General features: G+C 42.9%; 1 protein-coding gene across 1 annotated transcript; it reads right to left on the reverse strand.

Annotated features, from left to right (window-relative positions):
- Positions 1-490: 490 nt before the first annotated feature.
- Positions 491-18,950, reverse strand: polr3d (polymerase (RNA) III (DNA directed) polypeptide D). Its single transcript, XM_078251636.1, has 9 exons — positions 18,813-18,950; positions 16,300-16,470; positions 15,378-15,421; positions 15,120-15,274; positions 9,986-10,110; positions 8,337-8,499; positions 4,971-5,218; positions 3,373-3,525; positions 491-915 (listed from the first exon to the last, which is right to left on the reverse strand). Exons 2-9 carry the CDS (start codon positions 16,462-16,464, stop codon positions 799-801), a joined length of 1,170 nt encoding a protein of 389 aa, XP_078107762.1. The 5' UTR covers positions 16,465-16,470; positions 18,813-18,950; the 3' UTR covers positions 491-798.
- Positions 18,951-21,977: the final 3,027 nt, after the last annotated feature.

Below are 21,977 nucleotides of genomic sequence, written 5' to 3' on the forward strand. Positions count from 1 at the left end.
ATATATATATATATATATATATATATATATATATATATATATACCGTCTATGACCACTAGTGGCGCTGTGGAGCAATGTTTTGATGAGATTTTATAAAGCAGTAATCATTTCTAAGCGGCTAGTGGAGGGCAAACATTCATGGAGAGACATTTGTCTCAATAACTGTGTGAACAGATTGACAATTGGTATGTAAATGTGTAATCTGTATATAAAACACTTTCCACAAATACAAAAAACAAGATTTGTAAACCCACGAAATGTTTTGCAAATATTAAACTACGTAAATCCATAAACAAGTTCCACAAATAAAATAAAAAATCTGTTAGTGATCATCTTCCTAACATTCACAGCTAATTCATGTTTTTGCAGATCCGTTCTTATATATTTAAAATGGGTTAAATGAAAATGATGGTCACTAAAGGTGAGAAAATAGTTTTTTTCCATCTTGGGTGAACCAACAATTAAAAAGAATTGGAGACCAACACGGTATAACAAAAACCTCTCTTTATTCACACATTTACATCCATGTACAGTCTTGTACTTGTCAAGTAATCTCAGATTTAGATAAATGAAAACAGTACTGAAGTTTGGCACACCATTCAACCTTTGAACCCTGAATTAATATGCCTATTTCCACAAGGAGAAACTAAAAACTTCATACGTTATATATTCAGAGATAGTGTATTTCAATACGTTAGTATAGCCACTCAATCAACGGCCATCGAACTTGTATTGGATGTCAGGTTTCAAAGTGACAGTTCATAGTGAAAGGGAACTTCTTGTCAACATCACAAGTATTAAGCGCTACTCTCCAGAAGAGCCTCAAAGTCTGGGGAACAAACCATCTTGTGTTTGACGTTCCCTAACACGGTCAAGTCGCCCGTTCTTCCCTCCGAATTAATAGAGACCAGCTCCTAAAAAACAAACGGAGGTGGGGAAGAAGAGAAAAGCATGTCAAAAATGTTAATAATTCTGATATAAAATATGTATTCCATGATAAAACAACAGTGGGGCTGTAGAAACACACTGGAAGACTTTCAGAGTTGAACTCCTCCCCTTCCGGTGGGCCACCGCGGGACATTATTTTGGAAAAAAGTACGTACGGTGGTGAACGTGGAGAGACAAATAATTGTTTGATTCCGTTTATTCATTCATGAGCCATGAATTTTATTTATTTTTTTACGATTATTTTTTGGGGCATTTTTAGGCCTTTATTGACAGGACAGCTGACGAAATGAAAGGGGAGAGAGAGGGGGAATGACATGCAGCAAAGGGCCGCAGGTTCGAGTCGAACCCGGGCCCGCTGCATCGAGGAGTAAACCTCTATATATGGGCGCCTGTTCTACCAACTGAGCTAACCGGGCGCCCGCCATGAATTAGTTTAAACAATAATTTTGCAAATGAAGTCTCAGTTTGTCGTTAAACTGTTTAAGACCGTGAAAATCTGTGTTGGGAGTAACGCAATACATTACTGTAATTGCGTTACAAAAGTAATGCAATTACAGTAATGTTTTGCTGTAACGCAGTAATTTACGCATTACTGATTACATTTCGGTAATATTATACCCAATACAATCTCAGTAATGCGAGTTACAACACATTTTAACCCTGCATTTAGTGGTGTTTTGTTTTTTTAAGAATTCACCAACACCGCGAAACATTTAGGCACAGAAAAAGAAAAAAAAAAAGTCTGCGAGTGTCATTTCCTGTAGCTGGAATTCGGTGGTTGAGAGGACTGCATAGACGGATACATTTACGAGACGGACATTATTTACAGGAGTTATTTCGCTGCTTTGAAGCGAGCTGTCCCGTCACTGTTGCCTTGGTCAGAGCCAGAACCAGAGACCGTACGGTGTCCCAACAGGTGACGGTACGGACGACATCTGCGTCCCAACAGGTGACGGTACGGACGACATCTGCGTCCCAACAGGTGACGGTACGGACGACATCTGCGTCCCAACAGGTGACGGTACGGACGACACCTGCGTCCCAACAGGTGACGGTACGGACGACATCTGCGTACCAACAAGTAACGGTACTGATGACATCTGCATCCCAACAGGCGACGGTACGGACGACATCTGCGTACCAACAGGCAACGGTACGGACGACATCTGCGTCCCAACAGGCAACGGTACGGACGACATCTGCGTCCCAACAGGTAACGGTACGGACGACATCTGCGTCCCAACAGGTAACGGTGCGGACGACATCTGCGTCCCAACAGGTAGACGATCGGGACGGGACGACATCTGCGTCCCAACAGGTGACGGTACGGACGACATCTGCGTCCCAACAGGTGACGGTACGGACGACATCTGCGTCCCAACAGGTGACGGTACGGACGACATCTGCGTCCCAACAGGTGACGGTACGGACGACATCTGCGTACCAACAGGTAACGGTACGGACGACATCTGCGTCCCCAACAGGTAACGGTACGGACGACATCTGCGTCCCAACAGGTAACGGTACGGACGACATCTGCGTCCCAACAGGTAACGGTACGGACGACATCTGCGTCCCAACAGGTAACGGTACGGACGACATCTGCGTCCCAACAGGTGACGGTACGGACGACATCTGCGTCCCAACAGGTGACGGTACGGACGACATCTGCGTACCAACAAGTAACGGTACTGATGACATCTGCATCCCAACAGGTAACGGTACGGACGACATCTGCGTCCCAACAGGCAACGGTACGGACGACATCTGCGTCCCAACAGGTAACGGTACGTCAGCGCGGACAGCCGTGTGTCCGAACAACGGACTTAATGTTTAGGCTTGCTACACGTAACATCAGTACATTTTATCAGCGGTGGAAAGCATCTATACCGTAGGCTAATTCAATACAATTGTACGGTACTTTGAGTATTTTCTCCTACTTTATACTTCTAGTCCACCACAATTCAGAGTCAAGTAGGCCTAATGTACGTATTACTTCACTATTTATTTTATAGCTTTAGTTACTTTGCATATTCACATTACTTATACAAAATATTATGAATAAACTATGATGTATTATAGTGAATAATGTGTTGATCCCGTGGTGAAATTTAAAAGCTACCTGCCAAGTCATTCTTCCGCTGTTATTTTGGTGAAAGTACGGCAAAAGTAGTGTAAAGAAATAAAATTCAGAGACAGTAATATTGTAATATAACGAATAAATCTCAAATTACAGTAAGTAGTAATCTATAATGTATTACATTTAGGAAGTAACTGCCCCAACACTGGTGAAAATACGTAACAAATGAAATCATGGGACGGAAATAAGGTCCCACGGTGGTCCACTGGAAGGAAAGGTACGTCTCTATAGAAACAGATACAGCATGAAGGCAAACAGAGACACATCAATACTACGGTCATACCTGAAGGAAAGAGCACGATGTTCCTAAAGACACGTCGAGTGTCACGTGTCCCAGTATGAGCTGCACCCGGCCAGACTTCCGCACAAGCATCTTTCCCACAAGACCCTCCCGCAGGTCTTTCAGATTGCAGTTGTTGTCTTCAGCTTCCTCCTCCTGTTTTAAAACCAAAATACCGTTTACAACATAGACTGTGCACGTTTTCAAGGGCGTAACTTTGGGTTCAACATTGGGGCTGAGGGTTGAGATCTCCAACTATCTAGGGAGGTCCCGGGACATGTCTGCATGTATTGAGGAAAGCGACAAAAATATCGAAAAACTTGTAAAAACAAAATTCAACGTCAAAAGGCTACAAATATATATATATATATATATAAAAAAGGCGACAAAAATTCTTAAAGAAGCAACAAAAAAACAGAAAACAATTGCAGAAAAAAGCAACAACCTCAAAAAATTATCCAAAAAAGGAAAAAAAAGTGCAACGTAAATACCAGAAAAGGTGCCAAAACCCGAAAGAAGCGACAAAAATGTTGAAAACAATTGTCCAAAAAAAACAACATTTTGGAAAAAGCGACAAAAGCATTAAAAAAAACCTGTACACGAATCAATAAATCAAAATAACGTGACCATTTCACGAACTGGCGTGAGACCGGGTTGGCACACATCTACACTTCCTCCCACTGTACAAAAGGGAAGCCAAAATATCACGGATATGGGCGCTGTGCTCGGGCCGTGGAGCCGCGATATTCAAGTCCCGCCCCACCAACTGTGTCAATCCCAGCTGGCGCACGGACCCTTTTCCCCCCGCTGTCAAACTAGCAAAAGTGGATTCGTACACGCCCTCAACGCACCTGCGCCAGGCGCTTCACGCCGTGCGCTTAGATCGTTAAAATAGGGCCCTATATCATGAGACATTTCTAAAATAGTTTTCTAAGAAGAATAAACATAGAAAATGTCATTCTTTTTTATTGGGGCCCTTTATGTTTCATTCAATGTTCAATAAAATAATGTTGGAAATGATTCACAATTCAATAAGCAATTTGTTGTATTTTAGTAAGTAATGTCGCTATCGCAATACTGAACGATGTCCTTGCATATTGCATGTTTTTCCTCACATCTTGCAGCCTTAGCACCTCCCCTGGTTTACACAAATTACCTCAACATCATCATGTATTTATTAGAGATGGTCCGATACCATTTTTTGCTTCCCGATACCGATTCTGATACCTGAAGTTGCGTATCATCCGATACCGAGTACTGATACCAGTGTGTCATATATTTTATTGTGTTTTAACAGCTGTATACTACTATCCCTGTATGGATGTGATATGATTTCTATCTTTGTTGTCAGTCTGGCTCAGTTTAAACTCTTTGTGAAACATGAATGCCACAGAACGTTCTTTTATTCTCCAGTTTGACAGTCAGTCATAACGGAAAAAGAACATAAATAAACTACTTTAACGTAGATTTTCTTTAGGGCTTTATTACGTGGTATCGGATCGGTGCATTAACTCCAGTACTTCCCGATACCGATACCAGCGTTTTAGGCAGTATCAGAGAACATCTCTAATATTTATCATGTAGAGGGCAGCTGTATCTACCTTAGACTCTGTCTTCAGAAGCACCGACTGTCCGTCCTCTGACTGCACCTCGGTTTTCACCGGCCGGTGCTCTTGGGTGGGCGGCTGGCCGGGCAGCGTGTCGGGCATTTGCATGAAGAACAGCTCCTCCCCTTTGCCCAGACTCCATCGATGCAGCAGGTCGGGAAGAACGTCGGGCTCAGGGAGAGGGGGCGGCCGGAAAAATCCCTCCGTCTTCTTTATTTCCATTTCCTCCGGCTCCTGTTTCACTGAAGAGAGGAGAATGTTTTCAGAGAGCAGCGGTGCAAACAACATTGATATTTATTTCTTTTCTGCTTTGGAATAGTCTCCCAATAAGCTTTAGGTCATTTGACTCTGTGGACTCACTTTAAAAAGCAGCAAACAAATTAAAGCTGCAAAGATTTTTATTTATTGAATTTTTATAGAACATGTATTTATTGAGTTTTTGTACATTTGACAAACAAAAACAGTACAACAAGGCACATAACATATAACAGAAAGGGGACCAAGGATCAAATGTAGTAGCTGTAGTACCCACAGTCATGAATCTGTACATGCATAGGTGTACACTTACACAAAATACATACAGCAGTTGTTTATCTCAACACTGTATAGCAGTGCTTCTCAAATGGGGGTCTGCAGGTCATTACTTTGGAGGACTGCAGGGGGTCCGTGTACCCCTAGGGGTACTTTGGAGGATTGCAGGGGGTACGTGAGCTATTTAACAAAATGTTTAATAGTTACAAGGCTGTTGGCCTGAACATTGTTCCTCTTTATTTAGACTTTTTTTTTTTTTTTCCTACCAAAAATGTGACATTTGTGTCGCCTTCTTTGGACCTATTCTTGCCTTCCTTCCTTCTACTGTCCTCCTACTTTTTACAAGTTTCTTGCTTTTTTCGAAGTTTTTGATACTATTTTCGACCTATTCTTTCCTGCCTTCTTCCTTCCTTCTTTGTACCATCTTTTTCCAAGGTTTTGTCTTTTATTTTTTTTACAGTTTTTGTCTCCTTTTCTCATTAGCATTTAAATGTTTTTGCTATCGCCGACAGCGCAGTACTGTTCCTTTTCTACCAAAAATGATTAGCGCTGGTCAGGGGGTACTTGGCTTAAAGAAACAACTGAAAAAGGGGTACATTATTGAATTTGAGAACCACTGCTGTATAGTACAGATGGCACACTACAGGCATTAGGAGTATGTTATCTTATTTGGAAAAAAATAAAAAACGCTCAGTCCAGCTAGTTATCACTCCAACCATCCACATCCATATTGTTATTCTCAAGGAAATTGAAGAAAACCCTCCAAATTTTCCAATTTCCATTTTTTGTTGTAACTTATCGAAGTAAAAAGTCATTCCCCTCAACCAGTGTGATATGCCACAAGGTGCGTCTGATTTCCATGAACAAGCAATGCAAAGCTGCAAATATGAATGGATAAGTTGCCTATTAACTACTATTAAACTACTACTAACTATTAAATTAATCACCAACTATGTTGATAATCGCTTAAATCGGTTTGAGTAAACATTCTCCGAGGACTTCCAGTTGGAAGGCCAGTCGTGGCCGCATTAGCTTCACTCTCCCGCCAAAAAATAATAACTGTCACCAGCCCAGACCTCTTCAAATAGGCACTAACAACTTATTAAAGTGGTATTTCAGTAAAACGTGCAAAATGTCCTCCAAGCCAGGCAAACATACAAAGAAAGACGAGGCCAAAAAGGAAGAAGCTGGGGACACGTGTGGCAGCTCCTGTGGTGATCGTATGGCTGAGCGGCTATTTCATCGGAGTTCAGAATGGCCTTTTCGTCTATGGAAGAGAAACTGACCTGAACCCAAGCCACAGTAGAAGACCACGGTCAATGCCTCATCTCGGTGTCTCAAATGTATGCGTATGCGTCTCCTCTCCTTTAATTATTACTTCTTTTTTTTTTTTGCTGAGGGATCTGGTAGGGGAACGGGAGGTGGGGGTTGGAGGGACTCAGAAGTCATACTAGTGTTCATTTTGTCACCTATTTTTAATTTAGTCTTAGTCTTGTGCCAAATGTCCTCGTTAGTTTTAGTCATATTTAGTCAATCACATATCTTTTTTTGTTAGTCAAGTTTTAGTCGACTAAAAGTCTCATCAATTTAGTCTAGTTTTAGTCAAAAGAGAACTCAATATATCTTTTTTTTTTATGTTCTTAGTCAAAACGTTTTAGTCTTTTTTTTTTTTTATTAAATTATTTCTGAGATTATTTCAGTCAAATAGTTATGACACATTTTGATTTTTTGTCCATATCATTGTACGTAAAATGCGACCAAATATAGAGCCTCTTCCTTATTTCACCGGTAAATTCCTGTTAAAAGACAAAAACAACCACTGGATGGGAAAAGGGTATTTTACAATAACTTTGAATGCAGCACGAGGCTGGCGAGGCAAGTTTCAAGTGAACGCAACATCTGTGTTGTTTTTCAGACAGCTGTTGGAATCCTCTCCAGTGAAATACAGACACCCATTACACCGTTTAGCTGTCAGCATTTTAACCGTGTTTACTCCAGCTGCTAGCTAACGCTAGGCTAACGTTACCTGCTGCCAAGCATAGTGTTAACTAGCGTCCCGTGCAGCGATGTTTCAGTTGCCTCTAACGTCCGTTGAGGAGCATCAGAGAGAAGCGCAGACATTTAAGTGGCACCGAAATCAGCATTGCTATTCGGTCCGGTAGATAACGGTCGTTATCTCGGTACCCAACCCTAGTAACAGCTGAACATTCTCATGATGAAAAAGTAGACACGATTGTAGACGAAAATTAAGAGAGATTTTAACTTTTTACATTTTAGTCTCATCTTTTTTCGTCAACAATAATGCATGTTAATTTAGTCTTAGTCAGCGTTTTTGGACATTGGTGCTATCTCGTCATCGTCTCGTCTTAGTCATGGAAAAAAAGGTCCTTGACGAACATCATACCATCATCATACAGTCATACCGACTTGAAAACACTGAAAATGTCTTCTGCTTTACGTGTTTGTGTATGTGCATAATACTGCCTCATTTTCTTCAATAAAATGTTGGAACCTGAAAAAAAATGTTCTCTGATGTCAGCTTGTTAAATGTGAATATTGTTGTAGTTTCTTCTCTCCTCTGTGACAGTAAACTGAATATCTTTGAGTGATCGGGCTTTGACAACTAACCTATTAATCCAGAAAACAGCCGACATATGAATATACAATGAAGAATAACGCTAGTTGCGGCCCTATTTGACTGTATTAGATTTTATTTATTTGACAGTGAAGCACTTTGTGACTGGTGTCTGTGAAAGGTGCTATTAAAAATAATGCTTTCACAAACTATCATAAATATTGGACACCACTACGTAGATACAAGAACCGTACCTTCAACTGCATGTTCCATGGGTTCGACGTCGTCGTCCTCCACCTTCTCGATTTTAACAGCAGCCTTAGTGAATTCCTCCGTGAACCCCCATCCCGACACAGCGAGGGGAAGCTGGACGGGGCAGCTGCTCCGCTCACTTCTCAGGAAGGGATCGTCTATGAACTGAAAGGAAAGTTAACGTCAAGGAAATGCAAAATAAAGCTACTTAAAGGGTTATTTCGGTATGTTTTAACCTGGAGTCCGGGTTCTGATAAGCGTGTTCAGCCAGGCTTATTCCTTGATAATCATCACGCAACAGTTCCGTGTGTATTTGTAGCTCATCCATTTTGTGTTTGATCGATCTGGTGTTGGTGAGTAGGAGGCTTGGCATTGTCAATCTGTGTGGTAATTCCCTTAGCTAGCAGGCCCGACAGGGAGCCTTGCTTCTGATTTCTCTCCGCCTTCGTTGCCTCCCGCTCCCGAAAACAATCCGGTGAGCGCCCGGTGGTCTGGCTATGTCCTCTATGTCCAGAGGACAGGTCATGCCTTCGCGATGAAAACTTGAAGTTTATTCCCCCTCAAAAATAGGTAATTGAGCACTGTAGAGGTTATGACCATATCAGTGACTATGTAACTACATGGAAACGGGCCAAATGATGTCTGTGGCTTGCACAGTGATAGCGTTAGAGAAGGCTAGCTGTAGTCTCACGCTGAAGTCCCGGTGTAGCAGGAAAAGGTAAACAGTGTGTAGATCCCTCTGAGAAGCAATCCTTGCAAGCCACAGACATCATTTGGCCCGTTTCCATGTAGTTACATAGTCACTGATATGATCATAACCACTACAGTGCTCAACCGGCAGTATAGAGACAGGGTAGGTGAATTTAAACAATGTCTGAGTTGAAAACGCATCTTGTTGTCACGTAAGGGCCCTGTTCATGTTGCACAGACATATTAATTGCATGTTGTGTCTGTTAAGAGGCACAAAGGCACTCTAAAACTTGCCCCGACCACTGCCGTTTTAGCTCAGTGGAAGCTCGTACACGTAGCTGCAGCTTCTCCGCGTTGACCGCACCGATTCGGCGCGTTTTTTTTTCCTTCTATCGACTGTACTCGCATATTTATAGCGATCAAGATTAATGTCAAAATTGGCCGGAATTCTCCTTTAATGCAGCTGGTGGCCACACCAGATACTGACTGTAACTTTTGATTCTGACCATCCTTTGGTCAGGGACACATTTTTCCATTTCTGTTAGTCACATGTCTGTGAAACGTTGTTCAGTTTACTTCTTAGTAGTTGAACTTTATGTTCAGACGAAGTTTTACGCATGTAAAAGCAGTTGAAAGCGACGTTTCTTTTTTTGCTGAGTGTGTATATATATATATATATATATATATATATAAAAAATTGAGTAAATGAAACCCCAATTAACAAGACTGGTTAAAAAATTCATATATAAAACTGAGATTAGCTCTCATATTCTAGTTTATGTTCTGCTTGTTCAACGGTTGACTCAGATTATTATTAAGTGTCCGACAATATCGTTGAAGGGACCCCTACAGAGAAAGACCTTTAAGTGAAAGAATAGCAAACACTGAAGGTGCCCAAAGGGGTCCAGGTTAGAAAATACCAAAGTTACCATTTAATAAAGACGACCACCGAGGGACTTACAGTATCTCGCTCCAGCTTGGCGAGGATCTCTTTGGTCTCTTCCTCCGTCTCTCTCTTCTCCTTTTTGATATTGATGATAGGTGAAGGTCCCATGCTCGGAGCTTCTTTCTCATTCTCGTAGCTCCCTGTGTGTGATACAAAGATGCACTTAAACCAAGGCACGATCCAGCATGTGTAATAAAGCCTGTGGAACTGTAAAGAATAGGGCTGACGTCTCCAGCTCGGTTGGTCGATGTGCTCTTGTACGACCAAATTCTCATTGGTCAGACAATCGCTGGCGTTATTTCAAATACGCTGCACTGTCACCGCATAAATTGACGATTTCCGCGCAAAATACGCGGGGCTTGCATGATTTCATAATCCCCGCATTTTCGTCACATATATCTTAGCAGAAAGTTGAAAAATGTTGTGTTTACTTCACACAAGAGCAGCCATTTTCCCATTGCCATGGGAACGTTATGAAGTGAGGTAATTACGCAACGTGAACATCATCGAAAAGCTGCAAACCCCGCGATGAAGCCACGATGAAGCCGCAGTTTTTGCAAGTTCCCGCAATTTCATCGCATAACATTGCATAAATATCCCGCATATTCCATCGCATTTTTTAAGAAAACGTGACGCATAATCAAGGACTTTAGCCCAAAACAATCCCAAAATTATTTTTTCTGGAAGGACAGGCATGGATACCCGGTTCGGGTTCGGGTTTTAAAAAAATGGTGCTGCATCTCCTTTAAAGCGCCCATATGATGCTCATTTTCAGGTTCATAATTGTATTTTAAGGTTGTACCAGAATAGGTTTACATGGTTTAATTTTCAAAAAAACACCATATTTTTGTTGTACTGCACAGCTCTCTCTCACTGCTGCAGATCCTCTTTTCACCTGGTCTCTGTTTTAGCTACAGAGTGAGACCTCTTTTCTTCTTCTGTACTATCTTTGATTGCACATACGCAGTAGCTCAGATGTAGATCATGTCAGCTAGCTAGCTCCATAGACAGTAAAAGAAAGGCTGTTTCTCCAACTTCGGTCAGTTACAAGGCAGGATTAGCTGGGAGACTTCTAAATGAGGGCGCACATGGAAGTAGTTCTTTTGTAGATTATGGTGAACTTGTGTGTGTTGTAGCAGTGCTTTGCTATTGGGAACGAGGTAGCATGCTAGCGTTAGCATTAGCGTTAGCATGCTAACGCTACGAGCTAACGGTTGCGGTCAGCGAGCTCGTTTCGGCTTGTGACGTCACAAGCCGTGCCGATTTCGAACAGCTCACCCAGAGACTGAAGGCAGGACACATTCAGAAACCGGATCTCACTCAGAACAGCATGGATGGGTTTTTTTCAAAGTTGGTATGCGTGTGGAAGCACCAGAGACACAAAAGAACACCCCAAATCCCAGAAAGTGTTTTTTTCATAATATGGGCACTTTAAGAGAGCTCAGTGCGTGTGTAAAGTGGGCAGAAGAGAGATAGAGAAAGAGGAAGCAGACGTGTTGATGCGACCGGAGCAGAGTTGGTGGAATACGTTCATGTTTTGTACACAGTGTGACTGAAAGTTCATTCATCTGCTCACCAGAAACGGGATTTTAACCCCGATGTTATTCATGTTATAACGTCGGCCCTGGAGATGACTCTCCCCTGGTTTTCTGACCACGGTCGGAAACGAAGCAAGCAGGAAAGGTTAACACATTGAACATTTAAAATTTAAAACAGCTTATTAACGTGCGTTTGTTGCCCCGTGTGCGCTGATGAACTCATCTGTTGATGTTTCCGAATGCCTTCCTACAGCTGCTTAATGAAAGCTTTCCACACAAACAAACGTACATGTGTCATTAGTATGAGAAAGAAATGAGATTTTAACTGTCGGGCTCGGACATAAATATCTTAATGCCTGTCGGGCTCGGGCCGGGTTCGGTTGGACGTATGCCGGGCTCCGATTTGGACTCTAATGTTCACATCTAGCCTGTCCACCAAAGCTGAAGACATGCCAGGTGCTCTTCTGAAAACACCCAGCTGGGAGCGCTAGAGCACTTTAAGGTAAAGATACTTTATTGTCACATACACATACATGTAGTGAAATTCATTCTCTGCATTTAACCCATCCCTCAAGGGAGCAGAGGACAGCCAATCACAGCGCCGGGGACCAACTCCAGATCTGAGCCAGTGCCTTGCTCAAGGGCACTGACTGGAGAACCTAGTACATGCTTTTTTTGATGGTGGGGGAAACCGGAGCACCCGGAGGAAACCCACGCAAACACGGGGAGAACATACAAACTCCACACAGAAAGGCCCGGAACCAGCTGGATTCAAACCCAGAACCTTCTTGCTGTGAGCTAACCATTAGGCCACCATGCTGCAGCAGCCTTTTTATTTTTTTATTGCTGAGGCAGCTTTGTTGAATCTGGTTGACAAGATTAGAGATGGTCCGATTCCATTTTTTGCTTCCCGATACTGATACCTGAACTTGCGTATCGGCCAATGCCGAGTACCGATCCGATACCGGTGTGTCATATATTTGATTGTGTTTTAACAGCTGTATACTACTATCCCTGTATGGATGATATGATTTCTATCTTTGTTGTTCAGCCTGGCTCAGGTTATTAAACTTTTTGTGAAACATGAATAAACACAAACAATGAAAACTTCAGAATTGTCCTTTATTATCCAGTTTGACAGTCAGTCTTAATGGAAAAACAACAAACTACAAAAGTAGATTTTCTTCGGGGCTAAATTACGTGGTATCAGATAGGTGCATAATATGGTGGAACGGTACATGTATTCGTATTGAACCGAAACGGTACGGGCGTCTCGGTTCGGTACATGAATTTACACGGAGAATACACGGTATAAAAATAAATAAAACTTGAGTGCAAATGAATTAATGTAATGTGGAACTACTGTTACATACGCGTTTCTTAGGGACACCTAATCTGTAGCCCCGCCTTAGATCTGAAGCTCCCAAGCTCCGCCTACATGTCGAGTCGGTCCAGTGAGTCCACACGAAGCAAACTAGTCCCTTCCATATACAACCAAACACAGATGTACTGTAGCTGTAGCCCTTCTTGCCTCGACCACAAATGGCTTCCAGGCCCGTTAGCTCCGCCGTTAGCTGTTAGCTTCGCTGTTTGCTGCTAGCTCCGCTGTTAGCGTGTGAAGCTAACGCCACAATTCGCCAACTGCTCTGTGTAACCGAAGCTGCTCTTTTAACACCCCTGCTCTGTGCATTCACATATGAGAGCAGCGCTTGTCTCCCATATCACACTACTAGCTGATTTTGTTTACAAGTTCCAGATGGAGTCTGGAGATGATGTGGGGTAGCCTACTTATTGTTTACTGTCTACATCTTACTTTATACGCTTCAGGCTGTTGCAGCTAGCTCAGGGGAGAGACTGGATGACACCAGGTGGTACAGCCTGAGACAGCTAGCTCAGGGGAGAGACTGGATGACACCAGGTGGTACAGCCTGAGACATGCACAATAAAAATAATTGCCTTCTGCATTTTTGTTATGCTTTTCCCTCCATTGTACCAAACCGTGACTTCAGTGTACCGTTCCACCCCTAGTGCATAAACTCAGTACTCAGTACCTAGAGATTGTCATGGTTTTATCTCAGTTAGCCTAATAGCTGGTTTGATTTACATTGAGAGATGATTTTATGGAAAATACCCCATGCCAATCTCTAGGTATGGTGAAGGGTATGTGATGATGGGGGGGGTATGGTGAAGGGGATGTGATGATGTGGGGGGGGTAAGGTGAAGGGTATGTGATGATGGGGGGGGTAAGGTGATGATGTGGGGATATGGTGAAGGGGATGTGATGATGTGGGGGTATGGTGAAGGGTATGTGATGATGGGGGGGTATGGTGAAGGGTATGCGATGATGTGGGGACCAAGGGAACATTATCAGGATGCATAGTATCCTGGATCCATGAAATAACTGGCCTTTCAAAATAAAAGTCTGCCTGCCTCTATGGGAATTTAACATAGGGGGGTACTCACTTTTGTTGCCAGCAGTTTAGACATTAATGGCTGTGTGTTGAGTTATTTTGAGGGGACAGCACATTTACACTAAGTTATATAAGCTGTACACTTACATTGTAGCAAAGTGTAATGTCTTCAGTGTTGTCCCATTAAAAGATATAATGAAATATCTACTAAAATGTGAGGGGTGTACTCACTTTTGTTAGATACTGTGTATATGTATATATATATATATATATATATATATATATATATATATATATATACATACATACATACACACACATACACATACACATACACACACACATACATAGGTCTTTGTGGTATTCTCCACTGTGATTGGATAGCTAGGTAAAAAGTGACAGTGACGAGAACAGCTTTTTCACCCAAAGTTGAAAAATGTTCAACTCTGTGACTAAAACAACCTCCCAACGTGCAGCGCTCAGCGCAGAACAGACGCTCAGCGCAGAACAGACGCTCAGCGCAGAACAGACGCTCAGCGCAGAACAGATGCTCAGCGCCTCGTTACGCTGCTGCAGTTTGCAGCATCGTGTGAATATGCGGCGCTCTAGTTTCTAAGCATTTATAACTAGGATTGGTTTAAAAAATTACAATTCAAGTAGAATCGTTTGGAGGATATGGTTTCAAATCCGATCATCACTTCCCAATTTAACATGTGCAAGTGTTGGTTTCCGTAGCGGCCAGGCGCTTGTTGTGTTGCAGCCATGGAGCTCAGTAAGCGGCGCTCTAGTGGGGCTTTATTTTACGTTGAAAAAGCTGCAAAACTGCAACCCACCATTGACTCAAAATAAAACTTTCCGCTTATTTGTGAAATAAGCATGTGACCCGTTTCAACTCCACCCCTCAAAGAATCAGAATCAGGAATCAATGAGAACCGGAATCAGAAGGAAGAATTGGAATTGGAATCAGAATCGTTAAAATCCAAACGATGCCCAACCCTACTTATAACGTAACGTGGCCTCATTCCCAGGTAAAATGCACTTTGATTCAGTTCATCTAGAGAAAACATGCAGGTGTTTTTCCCATCGACCAATCGATTGGTTGGAGAGTCGGCAGAATTTCAATCAACCAAGATTTTCTTTGGTTGAATACAGCCTTAATACAACTCCGCAGTGTGAATGGTCATCCAGCTGAACTCCTACCTTTCTTTTTCATCATCATCTCTGCGGGCCCCTGCTCAAAAATGGAGTGGGACTGGATGACTTCTGGGCGCCCTCGGCCCCGGCCTCTATCTCTCGGGCCGCGGCCTCGACCTGCGTCCCTCCTGTCTCTCCTCTGCCCGCCTTCAGCTTTCGTCCTGTCAAACAGAATCAAGTCATTGGCCGACAGTCAAAAGACACAATTGAATCCTTCTTCTGAGACAAATGTTTCTTCCTTTTTAAAGTCAGTTTAGAACTTACTCTTCTTTGGCTTTTCGGCCGATAATGTTGGGTGTGAAGGTTTTCTTAAAAACAAAACACAAAAATAGTACTTAAGTATAGAAACATGGAGTTGGTAGTACATTTAAACAATTCCTGGACAATGATTATTTTAAGTAGCGCTGCACAATATATAGTTGTTTCTTTAACGGTCATCACAATATCAACTGGCGCAATATACATATTGCGAAAGACACTCGGAGATTTGTTTGTGTTAGTTTGCCAACGATTCGATTCTAAACCGATTATCGATGCAATAATTATTTTTTTTTCCAACAATGGAAACAATGGAAAGTTCCCAGATGGATATGCCGAGCAAATGCCAAGCAATCCATCTGGCGGAGTCAGGTTATAAACATGAGGTGGTCAGATTAACGTGATAAAGTAGATTTTATGTATGTCTTATTAGATCATGTGTATAAAATGTAATTATGTTCTCCTTTTGGCCATTTTTGTGCGTTTTTTTTCTGCACTCTTGCAGAAACTCCAAGTTGCTGTCCATTATCCCATCCTCAGTCAGTCTGTTTTCTGATTTGTACTTGTCTGGAGACAAAAATATCGGATTTTTTTCCGATTATTATCAGAATCGAGCATCGAATCGTTCTAGAGAGAATCGCGATTATTTTTCCCACCCCTCCTTACTGCACTATAAAATGTAACTGTCACTTTTTTTAGGGCTCCCTTTTATTTTTTAATTAAATGTTCAATAAAAGATTGTTGGAAATGATTTCCTTTCATTTGTTTTCAATTCAACAAGCAATTTGTTGTATTTTAGCAGAATTTTGACAGCAGCAGAACTAAGTACACTTCTTACATCTTTTTATTTATCACAAGTAAGATCGTCATCGCATATCTTCCTCATATCGTGCAGCGCTAATTCTAACAATGAGATGTAGTACGTCACCTTCTTCACCCCCCCCAGGGTCAGGTCTCTGGATCGCATTGAGGGGAGACGGCCAGTCGAGATGGCGGCAGGAGGTCGGCGGCCCATCAACAGTGGCAAACTGCTCCCTCCAGGGGTCGGCGGCACACGTTGACCACTGGGGTCACCCGAGCCTGAATCTGCCATCCTAAACTGGAGACGTGTGGAAAAAGGAATGATGATGTTTAGTTTTGTTTATATGCACAATAGAAGATATAACTCACATACAATAGAGAAAAAGAAGCAATCTCAGTGCAGGAGAGGAAGGAAAGTCCTCCCCTAATACAAATAAACAACTAAACATGTTGTAATACTCGACAAAAACCAAACAAGCAATACAACAAACTAACAAACACACAAACAGGGAAACTAATAACACACACACACAAATATACACACATACATTGCTTGTTGGCTGAACTGGAAGTTGTTCCGTCCCTCCTCGGTGAAGGCCGTCTCAAAGCTCTTACTTCAGGAGCGAGGAGGGATAATTGAGGAGCGAGGATCGATGAGGGATCATTGAGAAGCGAGGAGGGATCATTGAGGAGCGAGGATCGAGGAGGGATCATTGAGGAGCAAGGAGGGATCATTGAGGAGCGAGGATCGAGGAGGGATCATTGAGGATCGAGGAAGGATCATTGAGGAGCAAGGAGGGATCATTGAGGAGCAAGGATCGAGGAGGGATCATCGAGGAGCGAGGAGGGATCATCGAGGAGCGAGGAGGGATCATCGAGGAGCGAGGAGGGATCATCGAGGAGCTATAGGAGAGGATACAGAGAGCAGCCTTCCTGGAAGCCGTGCAGCTGAAGGAGTTGCTATCTTCGCCCTAATTCATGGGACGCTTCAGAGGAACGGACGTCTCATCGCGCTAAAAACACATTTGCTCGTTGCCTCTCCCCTCCCCTGATTTCCTCGCGTCTCTCCCGTCTCAGGGACTAAAACGCGAGGAAGGGAGGCAAGTGGAGGACTCGAGGAGGCAATTTAAGCGACATGAGATGCAGCGCGGGAAGGCTGCTCTTGTGTTTCCTCTGCTATAGCTCCTTGATGCTCCCTCCTCGATGCTCCCTCCTCGGGGCAGAAATAAGAGCTTTGAGACGGCCTTCATAGAGGAGGGACGGAACAACTTCCGGTTCGTTCAGGGGCTGAGGAGTCGAGGAGCTGTCAGATAAGGGGCATGGGATGTTCCTCAAGTTACAAAACATAAACATTTTAAATGGCTGGTTGATTTGCTGTTGTTTTATATCCTTGTTGCCCTGTATGTAAATGACATCAACTGACAGGAAATTAACAAGGGACCAGGCTGTTGCCTAGCAATGGAACTCCATTGAAAAGAATGTTTATGTAACGAGTATGTGTGTATATATATATATATGTGTGTGTGTGTGTGTGTGTGTGTGTGAGAGAGTATGTGTATATATGTATGTGTGTGTGAGAGTATGTGTATATATGTGTGTGTCAGAAAAGAAAAGGTTTTATTGCCAAGTACGTAGTGTGTGTGTGAGAGAGTATGTGTATGTGTGTGTGAGTATGTGTGTCTGAGAGTATGTATGTGTGTGTGTGTGTATATATGTGTGTGTGTGAGAAAAGAAAAGGTTTTATTGACAAGTACGTAGTGTGTGTGTGTGAGAGAGAGTATGTGTATATATGTGTGTGTGTGTCAGAAAAGAAAAGGTTTTATTGCCAAGTACGTAGTGTGTGTGTGAGAGAGAGAGTGTATGTGTATAAATGTGCATATATGTGTGTGTGTGTGTGTGTGTGTGTGTGTGTGTGTGTGTGTGTCTGAGAGTATATGTGTGTGTGTGTGAGTATGTGTGTGTGTGTGTGTGTGTGTCTGAGAGTATGTGTGTGTGTGTGTGTGTGTGTGTGTGTGTGTGTGTGTGTGTGTGTGTGTGTCTGAGAGTATGTGTGTGTGTGTGTATGGTGTGGACAGAAGAACAAATGGAGACTGACTGTACGAAAACGTGTACAGTTCTTCCCCTGATGATGAAACGACAAAGATGGTGTGGTTACTTTTGTCTTTGCAATGCCATTGTTGTCTTTCAAACGAAGACAAAACTGACTTAGTTGGTTTTGGAGCCAAAGACGAACGATTAAAAGTCAAACTTCAATCAGCAAAGCCAGACATCATGGTGTAGTGGACTGTTCCCCTGGAGCTGGAGTAACCTACAGCATTAGTTCTTCTGAATGGAGACAGCAATTATTCCTAAAAAGAAAACGGGGCCTCTACTCCATCACCACAGCAACGCTTGTAGTTCAGTGACATAAACAACTGACAGCCATTTTAAGTGTACAAGCCAATGACCACTTTAAATGTTTCTTATATCACGACTATGACTCGTGATATTTAATGTTATTGCGTCAACAACGGCACAAAATCAGCTGCACGTGGCCAAATCCGAACACAAGCACGCGATGCGAGTCTGTTGAACTTTAAACTCATAATTAAACGCTGTCAGGAATAACCGTTGACACGATATGCTTCTCCACATACTCACGTTATGATTCCTCGGTCGTCCTAATTAGATATTTAGTCCAAACTGGTGAGGGAAGAGTCATTACAACACGTTGTTTCGTGCTACTGCTGCTTCTGACACTGCATTCCCATTACGCACGGCCGGCGCCATGACACTTCCGCAGCGTCATCAGTCTCTGAGTTCACGCGCATCAAACATGCGCAGAAATAAACAGTCTATATTTTCCACATTTAAATGTACAATCATGGAAGCTGTTCTTGAAGCACCAACATTTATTATAAAAAAAGGGGGGGGGGGGGGCTGAGATGAAAGTGAGGCTTGAGCCCTCCATGCTGTTTAGTGGCGTATGTGTGCGTGGTCAAAAACTGTATGTGATATACAATAAATCTTATACCGTTGGAAAGCTTGTTTAGTTCCGTTTCAAATGGTGCCCCATTTTGTAAAGAACATGCATTTGTGGGATGAGCAGCAGCGCTGAGTACGTGTAGCCCATTGACATATATATATATAATGGACCAACAGATCCCGTTGCTCTGGACGGAGATCAGTGAAGGCCATTAGAAGCACTTTTCCGGTGATGGCTGAGCTCCAACTGAGAGAGACGACGTAAATGTGACGTGAGCAACCTGTCTGAAAGTTGGAAGTCTTCTAGTAGCTGTGCCAAGAGAAATCTCAATCATTCCCAATCTAGCAGAGACGGAGAGCGTAGGTATATGTAAGGAGATAACATAGACACAGGCTCATTATTGATCACTACAATGCTACTTAACATTAGTAATTACACTTAAACAGCTAATGTGAGATGAAACTGCCTGCACGCTTCTCCTGTACTATACGGTAATTCCTCTACTATGAGACAGTAAGTCGCGTGGTTATGACACAATCGTTAGCCTATTTTTACAAAAACGTCTGCTACAGAGCCATAACGTGAGGTACAAGGTAATGGAGCCTTTTATACATTGTCGTGTTTCTTTATAAATAAACAACGGACAAATAGAGTCTTTAAACGCTTCAGATGTAAAGGTATTCGCTGTCAAAGTGGCGCCAAAATGAATGGCAGTCAATGGGATGCTAACAGGAGGTGATGGCTTGTTAGCATTAAAATGGCGCCATAGGAGGTTCGCGGTCCGAGGAGAAGCTTACCCCCTTGGTAAACCCTGACGAACTTCCGGCAAATTTGAGATTTGCTCTGCAAGTCAGTCTGGCGAAGAGCCCATTCAAGCCCATTTCCAATGTCCCCAAAATCGAGGCGCCAATCACAACCGCTAAGGCGGGCTTTACACCAATCACAACCGCTGAGGCGGGCTTTACGCAACGACGATAGCGCAGCGACGACGCCGAGCAGCTTTTTGTTTACATTCAACATGACGGCTACCGAAGCGCAGCGTCACCCGGATCGTTGGTTGGACAATCCAATGCGCCCAGAGGCATTTGAGCGGCGTCCGTTGGTGACGCCCCTTTGGAAATGAACTGTCAATGAACCTTTCCCAGACCTACTCTCAGTTACAACTGAGAAGGGTCTGGTGTCAACCAGGCTAGAGTACGTGGGTTGTGCCCATGCCAAACAGCTTATTCTGCCATTGACTCGTTTGGTGTTTGATGGATTGGATGATTGAAGTTTGAAGAAACAAGACATATTGGCAATTTAACAATTTATTCATTTCACAAACAGGAGCCTCAGTAGCGTGTGGAAGAATCATACACAGCCACAACAGCCTGGCACCCCCTCCTCATGCTGGTCACCAGCCTGGTCACACACTGCTGTGGGATGGATTCCCATTCTTCAACCAGCACGAACAGCCAACGTGGTCGTGTTGGTCACTCTGGCACGAACAGCACGCCCAAGCCGATCCCACAAGTGTTCAATGGGGTTGAGGTCAGGACTGCTGGCAGGCCATCCCATCCTCTCCACTCCCACATTCTGGAGGTAGTCTCTGATAAACCCCGCCCTGTGGGGTCGAGCGTTGTCATCTTGGAGGATAGAGTTCAGTCCCAGACTGTGGAGATATGGGATTGCCACTGGTTGAAGAATCTCATCTCTATATCTCTCTGCATTGAGATTGCCTCCAATGATGACAAGCCTTGTTTTTCCAGTGAGAGAGATGCCGCCCCACACCATCACACTGCCTCCACCAAAAGGTGTTACTCTATCGGTGCAGCAATCAGCATAGCGTTCTCCGCACTTTGACCCTATGATCCAACTGCCGTAGGCAGAATCATCCAATCCACCAAAATCCAAATGAGTCAATGGCAGAATAAGCTGTTTGGCATTGGCAGAGAAGATTTGGGAAATTTTTCACGGGCGCAACCCACATACTCAGAGCTGCTGCTCATCCCACAAATGCATGTTCCTTACAAATGGGGCACCACTTGTAAGGCAACCAAACAGGCTTCCCAACAGTATAAGATTTAGTGCCAAAAAGCATTGTTACCACAGAGAAATAATCTACCAAACTCAAATTTCCTTACTTTTTGTGCTAAGTTTATTTATTATAGGAAACTATACATAAATCTTGAGTTAAAAACACAGAACTTATGAATTATTTAGACTAATATTACTGGAAAGATAATCACAGAAGGGTCAACTTTCAGTCGGGAGACGGTTTCGAATAAAAGAAAATTGAATAAAAACACCCTAAAACGTAACAATTGTTTGTTGTGTTTGTGAAGCACGTTGTATGGAATCATCCAAGTATATTTTTGGGGCGATCACAATTAGGTATAGTTAAAAAAAAAAAAAATTATTTTTTTGGACATTTTTAGGCCTTTATTGACAGGACAGCTAAAGAAATGAAAGGGGGGAGAGAAGGGGAATGACATCCAGAAAACGGCTAGAGGATGGAGTCAAACCCTGGCCCGCTGCATCAAGGAATAAACCTCTATATATATGGGCGCCCGCTCTACCAACTGAGCTATCCGGGCGCCGAGAAATCCATATTTCTGATATAGAAAACACAAGGGTTAAAAATATGTAACTGTAAATGTAAGTACACTGAGGTTTGTCAATAATAGGATGGAAAATGTGGCATGTATACCGCATTTTCATGTTATTTAGGCTACCCCCTGGGGGACAAGTACGCAACAAGATTAAAAAAACAAAACAAAACAACAAGACAACAAGTGCAGACAATATCATTTAACATACCAGCAGCCTACGGGTTTAATCTCATGGAGACAACTTAATTT

This window comes from Sander vitreus, chromosome 5, assembly GCF_031162955.1.
Source record: "Sander vitreus isolate 19-12246 chromosome 5, sanVit1, whole genome shotgun sequence".
NCBI classification, from domain to species: Eukaryota; Metazoa; Chordata; class Actinopteri; order Perciformes; family Percidae; genus Sander; species Sander vitreus.

Coding starts and splice junctions, on each gene's coding strand:
- polr3d (XM_078251636.1), bottom strand. CDS start 16,464: ATGGCAGATTCAGGCTCGGGTGACCCCAGTGGTCAACGTGTGCCGCCG. Junction 5,219..8,336: donor CATGGAACATGCAGTTGAAG/GTACGGTTCTTG, acceptor TCCTCTCTTCAG/TGAAACAGGAGCCGGAGGAA. Junction 916..3,372: donor CATCGTGCTCTTTCCTTCAG/GTATGACCGTAG, acceptor TTTGTTTTTTAG/GAGCTGGTCTCTATTAATTC.